Raw genomic sequence first — 9693 nt, forward strand, 5'->3', positions numbered from 1 at the left:
TTGTTAAATATAAAGTGGTCGGATGTCCTTCTGCATTTTGAATCATATAGTTTTAAAGACTATGCCTGCACACGGCGCTGTCCCACCATGATGATAATGGGCTAAATCTCTGAACTGTAAGCCACCCAATTAAGTGTTTTCCTTTATAACAGTTGCCATGATCATGGCGCCTTTCACAGCAATAGAAACTGTAACTAAGACAAAAGCTAACCACAAGAAGAGTTTCCTGAGCCATGAGGCAGAAGTGAATGCCTTTAATCCCAGCACTCAAGAGGTAGAGACAGGCAGATCTCTGTGAGTTCTAGGCCAGCCTGGTTTACAAAGCTACACAGAGAAACTCTGTCTTGAAAAAAAAAAAAGTTTCCTGGTCAGTTCAAGATTTATTTCTTTGGGTCCTGCCACCAAATGCGTGATACAGCCTTTACCTGTGGAGGGCAACAAAGCAATGACAATGACCTGTATTGTTTTGGGTGCATCTGGAGTGTCTCTGCCCAAAAAACTGAAAGGGAGGAGTCCATGTCTGGCACTGAGACTTTTATTTAGTGACCCATATTTTCAGAGAGCAGGGTCATTCACTGATGTGGGGGATACTTTGGCTTAAACTCATTTTTTAAGCAATTATATTTGCAATTAACTTACACACTAATGGGTTTAATAAGGTTTCTTCATATTTGGAAAGAAATATGGTTAATCCACCTCTTACCCTCACTACCACTGCTTACCTGTCCTATTCCCGCTTAAACTTTAGTTCCCAATATTCTCCCCCACCCTTGTTGTCCAAATCATGTATGTTCTATATCCTATTATATTTTTTACTTGGGTTGCAAGAGTATAGGCCCCAAATAGCTTCTTCATTATGTTTAAGCCTTTTCCTGGCCTGCTTGACCCCTTCTGGCCTCAGCCCCCAGATACCCCCTCTCTACGTTCATTTCACACATGCTCATTTCCCTGTCCCCAGCAACCGCCCCTTCCTAGTTTCCAGGTTCCGTACAAGTTAAACATATAAGACAAACACGCACACACACTCCTAACCATGCTTCTTGCTGTAAACTCATTCCCAGCACACTCCTACTATCCCACCCGAGACGCTGCTAACACTACAACTTCTGAATTTTACTCCTGGGTCTTCCTTGCCCCTGTCGTGTTTTGTTCTCCTATGGAGTCTTGAAACTTAAGAAAGAAAAGTATCCCTACCATTTGGTGTGGCTTCAGAAATATCAGACTGCCCATCTTTAAAGAAGCTCTCCAGTTGTCTGGAGTTTTCCTTGTGGCGCTGTCTTACATTTCCTGCCATCACCACAACCCTGGCAGAGTCAGTGCCCAGTGTGATTGGTTGTCTGACAACACCACTGTTTTTCCCACAGGTTCCACTGCTGGTCTTGAGCATCTCTGAGATTCAAAATCGAGTGCTGGAAGAGGTTCAGAACTTGAATTTTGTAAAGGACAACAGCTCCACCTTTATTGAGAGGAAACTTAGCTTTGAGAAGAAGAAGCCCGCCCAGATTCTGGTGAGTTTAGCATTGTCTGTGACAGTGAAGACTTCATCTCTTTGCCTTGTCCAAATCGTAGCACATTTCTTCCCATACTAATCAAATCATCCAATCAATGTGCCATTTGCTTATTAAGCTTTATTCTGTTTCTGTCTTTTATGCTATAACCTCCATAAGTGTGATGTTTGTTTCTGTTTCATACATGATAGTTCCCTAACATGCCAAAGCATGTGCTTGATCATGGTGGATACTCAGATTATATTGGCTGGGATTTTAAAGAGATAAAGAGTACAGTGCACCTCCTCATTTTCAACCTATTTCATCTCCAGAGATACAGTAGTTTTCTTAAAGTCACTTAGTCCCACAGTTTGCAAAGTGTCTCTTTGCAACTCCTGCCTTGTTTACCCATAAAAAGATGCACACAGGCAATTCACTGCATTAAAATTATAAAGTACTTACTATGCAAGAAAGTAAATACAAAGTAGTAAAATATCACTCAATAGTCAGGAGTTGTTAGAACCTCTGCCTTCTTTAAACCTTTTTTTTAAAAAATTACCTTATTTATTTTTCCTGTGTGTGTATGTGTATCTGTCTGTATGTTGCACACACACACGGGGGGGGGGGAGAGGGAGAGAGAGGTGGGGGACACATTTGGAGGTCAGAGGATAACTGGTTCTCTCCTTCCACTCTGTGGGTTCTGGTGACTGAACCCAGGTACCAGACTTTGAGGCAGGTGCTTTTATCCTCTGAACCACCTTGCCAGCTCCAGAGCCTTCTTAGCCCTGGTTGAATTTTCTTTCTTTTCTACAATACTGCCCTCAAGTGCTTACTCGAGATCTTTTAACTGAAAATCTTAGCTGAATACAGTTAGAGCCTGACACGAGCATCTGCCTGCAATATATCCAGATTGGTATATAACTTGTATAGAGAAATAGTTTGCAGAGGAAAATCTCTATAAACCCAATGAGGATGTCACTGTATGCCTGCCTGAACCATGTGACTCCTTCCTTTTCCCAGCCAGAAGCGCCACATCAAACTGACGATCACCGCTCCAAACTGCTGTCCACATACAGAGCAGAGGAAATCTACCGAGCTAAGCGCAAGTGCAATGCCACCCAAGAGCACGACATCAATCTTCTAGAAGGAGAGTTGGTGGCGGTCCTGGAACAGAAGGATCCCCTGGGGAGTACAAGCAGGTGGTTTGTTGACACAGGATGTAAGTTTCTTGTCTCACAGAACTACTACTGCTCTTCAGGTTGAGATTTTCCCAGGAGACCCTGCGTGTTTGTGGAAGGTCTTACATGTAACCCTGGTGCTTTCTTTTTCTTTCTACCAGTTGTAAAAGGCTACGTGTATTCCTCCTTCCTAAAGCCCTACAACCCAGCGAAGGAGCAGACGGCGGATGCTGAGAACACATTCTGTGATGACGATTTTGAGAACCTCAGCCTCTTTGTGTCTTGCCGGCCAGCGGGCGACAGTGTCAGGGACACTCCTGAAGACAGCATAAGCGACAGCAGCTCATCTCTTAGTGGCACTGGTGGGAAGTTTGAGACAAACGGTGCTGATGTTGATAATTTTCAAGAGGTAGATGAACAGGTAAGGCTTTAAACCTTGAGGTAAAATATATACTTGGCCACTCAGATGAAAGAAGGTCTAACTGCTCACATTGAGAGGAAATGCTTAAAGGGAAACTGCTGACTTTGACATCAAAAAGTTCTGAGTCTGCTAGCACATACCATCTGTGGACTGTTGAGCCAAGGATTTAGTTATCTAAACCTGTTTCCTCAAACAAACAAACAAACAAACAAAACAAAACAAAAAACCCTGGACTGAAGAGTTGGTGTTTTGACTTGAGACACTATGCATGCCGAACTCATGACAGAATAGAGATCCAACAAAATCACAGCATCAGAAATGTCTTTTCTAATGTTCCACCACTGGAGAAAGGAAGCTGAGCTGTGGTCATCAGTATCAGGTAGGAACTTGTCTCTGAAGCCTCTAGAACAGTGGTTCTCAATCTGTTGGCCGTGACCCCTTTAGGGTTAGGGGCCACCAAGACAATCAGAAAACACAGAAATTTATATAACAACTCATAATAGTATGAAAAATTATAGTTATGAAGGAGTATCAAAAATTTTATGGTTGGGGGGTCACCACATCATGAGGAACTGTATTAAGGGGTCACAGACTCAGGAAGGTTGAGAACCCCTGCTCTAGAAGCAATGTCTTCATTGAGCTGAGTAGGACTTGGACACTTCATCTCTTATTAATGCCATCTGCTATACATGAAAGCTTTCTAACTTGCCTTTCTGTCGTTGAACCAATGCAAAGACTACTGGCATAACACCTTCACAAATTGGTAAGCTAATTATAACATAAGGTTCATTTTTGCTACCTCATAAAGTTTCAGTATATTCAACTATTAATCTCCAAGTAGTAACCAACTAATTTTCTGCCTTTTTAACTTAGTAATTTCCATTAGCCTAAATTTCTTTTCCTTTGGGGTAGTACATTTTATTTTCAGAAAATTAAAATGGAACAATAAATTAAATGTAGGGTCTTTATTACTCTCCCACTTAGTGATCCTCTTCAAAGACATCATCCCATGTGTGATTTCAGTATATTTTATGCATACACAAATATATATACATAAATAAAACTATTATATGTTACTTTTTTTTACAATTAAACACAACTCTGCCTTAAAACAATTCCCTGAAATATCTTTAAAAATTTTTGTTTAAAGGCAGAATCTCATGACATGTCCCAGGCTATCCTTTGACTTCAGTCCTCTGAGTGGTAGAATTATGAACATATGTTGTCACAACCATTTTATAGAGTAAGTCATGTATGTAACTACTAACCCAATTAAAATATTTAAGACGTTTTGTTTTTAAAATGTAAAAACAATAATGCCAGGAGCATCCTTCATCTCTTTCTGCATGCTTTTCTAAATACATTTGTAGGGATATTAATAAAAATGTTGAGGGGTCAAAGGTTACATAGAAAATCTTCAGAGATTGACACACTGCCCTTCATAAACAGCTCTGACCTGCATGCCATAGAATTCACTTAATTTCAGTGTAAAATCCAGTGACTTTTACTCATAGTTACAGAATTGTGCAAACCAATGCTAGAATGTTTCTTTCATGCCCAAAGATCCACTGGATTCATTTGCACTCCTTGCTTTTTCCCATCTCCAGCTTCTGGAATTCACTAATCTATTTTCCATCTCTGTATTACATCTTTTCTGTAAATTTCACATGGGTGGAATTGTATATGGTGCTTTGTACCGGCTTTTTTTCCTTTATCATGCATTTTATAATCATATATATATATATATATATATATATATATATATATATATATATATATTCTATCTTACTGCCTAACAGTATTCTTAACAGATATGGCATTTTGATGAACTTTTTGTGAACTTTTTGCCAGTTAATGTATATTTGGCAATATCTATTTTGATTCTATTGTGAGTAATATTGCTTTGGACATTAATGTATGAGTCTGCAGATTTCCCTTCTCCTAAATAGACATTAGGAATGGATTTGCACCCTGGCACAGTAAATTTATGTTTAACTTTTAGAGAAAATGGCAAATCATTTTTCAGAGTGCCCATTCACATTTTACGCTTTACCAGGAATGGATGAAGATTGTTGGGTCTTCCTTGGCACTACTAGTTTATATTATAACCCGCTGTTTCTTTATGGTTTTGATTTTCATTTCCCCAAGGACTGATGCTATTTAGTGTCTTCCATTTTTATTACTATTTCAGGAAAACAGGGAGGGGAGGACACGGTGGAGAGGGGAAAGCAATAAAGGTATTTATAGCATTTAGGTGACCTTTTTCTTTGTTTACTTTTGAATTTGTTTTCCCATCAGAACTACTTGTGTACACTGAAGATTATCTTCCCAAAATCCCGTGGTCTATCTTTGTCCTCTCAGTTACAACTATGGCAGAAGCTCCACAGCACCTGTGGCACAGTTCGGTTCCTTAACCATCCTTTTATGACAATAGCTTCAAACTCATCCAAGCCCTATGGATGACGACTCTAACGTCTACAAAGGGAGAATATCTTAGTGACACCCCCCCACAGGCTCTCAGGCGTGATTTAGTCTCCGAGAAGCCCTCTTTCCTGAATCCTCATGTTTAAATCCATATTAAAACATTTTTATTAAACCTACAGCTTACTTCATTAAAAACTTACTTGCTCATAAAAATGTATAATCATTAAATGAAGAAAATAAAAGCGTTCTTCTAGAGGGTGAGAGAAAAGGATGGTATTTTTCATGCAGTGTAATTATTTTGGCTTTGGAACTAATACAGTAAATACTAATACAGTAAATACTAGTTTTAAAGCTTTTTATTTTTGGAAAGGAAAATTAAAATATGATATGAATTTTATTGTTTATAATTGGAGAATTGGGATGGAATCAATAAGATGAGATTGCACAATGCAGGGAAGTCAAATAAAAATTAAATGTGCAAATGTGTAGAGTAAGAGACTGCTGAGGCAGCAGTGGTGTCACAGGGAACAGGACGAGGCTTATGGGTAATACTGTGCGTGAGAGTCACGATGTAGTTGATTCTAAATCAAATGCTGGGGAGAGCTGGTCTGCATTGCCAGGCTATCATCGATAAAAAGCAATGCAGCAAAGAAGCAATCATTGAAACATTTTAATAAATAACAAGGAAAAAAGATATAGGATTATGATTCATATTAATAACATTTTAATGAATGTTTCTGGAAAAAACATACACACATTTAAAGTTAGAAAGTGTAGACTGAGACTTGAAAATAAGAAATCACTGAGCTTTTAAATTCGTGACAAGCTGAAAACCTCTAATTTTTCATCTAACAACAAAGGAAATAAAAAGAGTTAGAAGACCAGAGACACCACTCTCTTTCAAAGCAGACATAGCTCCATTTTGTATATATAAGGTATGCCTTTATTTAGCATGTTATATAAGAACTAGAAACTGCCAGCTTGAATCAAATTTGGGTCATGATATTCTAAAAGTGTTATATAATTTTAAATTTATGATTTCATGAGAATTTATATTTGTCTGAGCTATATTTTTAACCCAGGTATGATGGCACACACTATTAATTCCAGTACTCTAGAGGCTGAGGCAAACAAATCTCTATGGAGTCAAGGTGAGCCTGGCAAATTCCAGGCAAGCCAATGACTGCATAGTAAGACTTTGCCTCAAAACAAAACAAAATAAAAAGCAGCAACAAAATGCATATTACAATAATAAATATATCCAATCAGATTTTATTTTCCCTTTGAGGTAATTTGTGCCAAGGTGAAAGACTACAGAGGTGTTGAGGGATGGGACAGTAGCTAATTCATCCTTCTGAGAAATCCATGCCTGCACTGGGCAAGAATATTTATTATTGATTCAAATTGCAAAGATGACCACACTGCTGATTCCAGCTCTTATAGATTATTCTGGGACTATAATTTAGCACGTCACACTCCTGGAAGCTTTTGCAAAGCAAATGAACCACACTAATCTTGTGGACCTAATCAATATTGTCACTTCAAAACTACGGAACAGTAGTGACGGATGAGGGACCACAGAGCCTTTCTCCAAGAATACACTGTGTATCTCTGTCTTAGAACAAAAATTTGAATCCTAAATTCCTAAAAACAATGGATCAAGCACAGGGCTGGGAGTTAGAAGACATGGGTTCTAGCAGCACTCTGTCATTAGCCCTGTCATTAAGAATGTATCTAAGTCTTAACTGGGAGGGCTGTTGAGGATACAGCCCATGTAACATAAACTGTCACAGGCTCAGTAAAAGGTATTTATCACTGCTGAAGATTGATTAAGAATTTATAGCTCCTCCATTTTGTTTTCTTCTTTACTTCCAAACAAAGCAATCCGATTCCAATAATCTGTTTTGCTGCATGTACCACAGTCTCTTTATGCTCTCCAGACCTGTTAGGTTAAATAAACATTTGAACACTACTGTGCAGCATGGCTTACATGAGAGGTGTACTTTGGGTCAGTCAAACTGTCGTTCACATAATACCATGTACTGGATGGCTTACCAACAGTAAAGATCCTCTTAATTGTAGAGGCTGGAAGTCTGAGATCAAGGCGCCATTTTGTGGGGTCTGCTGAAGTCAGCTTTGTAGTTCATGGATAGCACCTTTTAGCTAGATTTTCACTTAGAAGAGATGAGGGTCTTGCCTTGACTTTATAAAAATCAATCCCATCCATGGAGGCTCTCTGTCTTTAAGACCTACTAACTTCTTCCTAAGTGATACCTCATTATTACTATAGAATTGCAGGGAGTGGAGGTGAGGTGTGGTGTCTTCTGACCCTAGCAATGTAGTTCCTTTCCTTGGATAATGCCTCAGGCTCTTTGTTAAGGTATTAGTCAATGGAATCTGTGTTTTATTGAGGCAAGTGGTGGTTTAAAATTTACAGAACCAGTTTAATCTTGGCCCTCTCACCTCTCTGTCCTGTCTCTTTTCCAGCTCAGTGCCCTCAATTCATTTCTCACAGAACCTTGATGTATGAGCCCTCAATTTTCAATCCTTTTTGCCGACTGCTTTTCATGCATCCACCTTTGTGGATGTGACACACTAACGTCCTTTGTTAACGGGCCCCTTATGAAAGACCACTTCCTTCCAAATGCACCTCACTGTTTATGTGTAGCCTATTGTTGGCGATGGTAGCTCTGTGGCTTTGTTGTTTTGTCTTCATTATTCATTATTGCCTTAGCTGAGTTATACAGTTTCTGATACAATTTTTTTTGCAAAGTTTGATGAAATGAATGTGCAAATGTTTTTGGTTAATTGCATAATTTTCTATCATAAGGAAACATTTTTATTAGCAGTCTTATGATTTTACTGGAAGATGAATTAAACACTGATTTGAGGTCTTCAAACTTATATAACTGTGAAATATCTTTCAAAGAAATTATTTTGTAATTCTAGGCATACATATTCACCTAATTTTTTTTGCATGTGTGTCTATGTGTTTGTATATGTATGTGTGAGTACAGTTATCCTCCAAGTCAGTATAGGGCAATGGATACTTTGGTACTGGAATTCCTGGAACTGGTTGTAAAACTCACAAGTGGGTGCTGAGTCCTAAATTGAGTCCTTTGCCAAAGCTCATGTACTCTTAACCACTGAGCCATCTTCCAGCTGTAATTTTATATTTTAAAATATTTAGTATGAATATCTTCTGTATGGTTATTTCTCATAAAAATGCTATTTTAATGACTGCAAATTTACTTACTACGAGGGTCTATAATTTATTTTCTCTAACTCTTCAACACATTTCCACATTCCTCCCACTTTTCACTCTATACACTGAAATGTCTATGTACAAAAACAATCTGTCTGAGTTTCCATCTGTGAAAGATATTCTTTAGAGACTGATTCAAATAATTAATGACAAAAAGCGTTTTATAGAAACTGCCATTCAAGCATGTCAACTCTAAACTCCTTCCAATAGAAAAAGAGTGTCTATCCCCAGTCTTCTCTACCATGGATTTGATATGGCATAGCCTACCAAATCCATCAGGAAGAGCTGGACTGTCTGACTGCCAAAAACTAGGAGCACCTTAGCCTCACTTCTAAAAGGGTAAACATTTGTTTAGTTTAATGTTCTGGTTCCAATGATGTCTTTTTTTTGTTGTTGTTTTTGCTTTTGGTCTAGGTTTTCTATGCAGTCCATGCTTTCCAAGCACGGAGCGACCATGAGCTCAGCCTTCAGGAGTACCAGAGAGTCCACATACTTAGATTCTGTGATCTAAGTGGGAATAAAGAGTGGTGGCTAGCTGAAGCACAAGGGCAGAAGGGGTATGTGCCAGCTAACTACCTTGGGAAGATGACATACGCGTAAGAAAATATGCAAAAATGACATTCATTTCCTGACAACTTGCTTATTGACTACCTCATAAAACAGATGTGGAAACTTCAAACCAGAAACTGTATGAACTGACAGTGGATCATGTTTTAAGGAAAACCTTGCTTCCTAATAGGGCGATTTTATTGATACATAAAGAATAATTGTTGATGGAGATATTACCAACAGAAACAGCAGAGTTAAAAGCCTAGGCTCCAGCTACATATTTAAAGGTAGCAATCTTTTGAAAAGATAAAGTTTTGTTTATCATCACCGAAGAGTTGATCTAAGAATAAGGTTTTTCACTTTATTTTA

General features: G+C 38.4%; 1 protein-coding gene across 2 annotated transcripts in view; it reads left to right on the forward strand.

The window, feature by feature from the left end:
* The window catches only part of LOC100755633 (rho guanine nucleotide exchange factor 38), a 108508-nt gene extending 99133 nt beyond the window's left edge, over window positions 1–9375 (forward strand). For both annotated transcript variants that reach the window (XM_035451851.1, XM_027395742.2), the window contains 4 exons: window positions 1365–1508; window positions 2508–2706; window positions 2827–3086; window positions 9190–9375. In XM_035451851.1, the coding sequence (XP_035307742.1) occupies window positions 1365–1508; window positions 2508–2706; window positions 2827–3086; window positions 9190–9375 (789 nt within the window). The remainder of the gene's footprint in view (window positions 1–1364; window positions 1509–2507; window positions 2707–2826; window positions 3087–9189) is intronic.
* Window positions 9376–9693: the final 318 nt, after the last annotated feature.

The sequence above is a fragment of the Cricetulus griseus genome (assembly GCF_003668045.3).
Source record: "Cricetulus griseus strain 17A/GY chromosome 1 unlocalized genomic scaffold, alternate assembly CriGri-PICRH-1.0 chr1_0, whole genome shotgun sequence".
In the NCBI taxonomy this organism is placed as follows: Eukaryota; Metazoa; Chordata; class Mammalia; order Rodentia; family Cricetidae; genus Cricetulus; species Cricetulus griseus.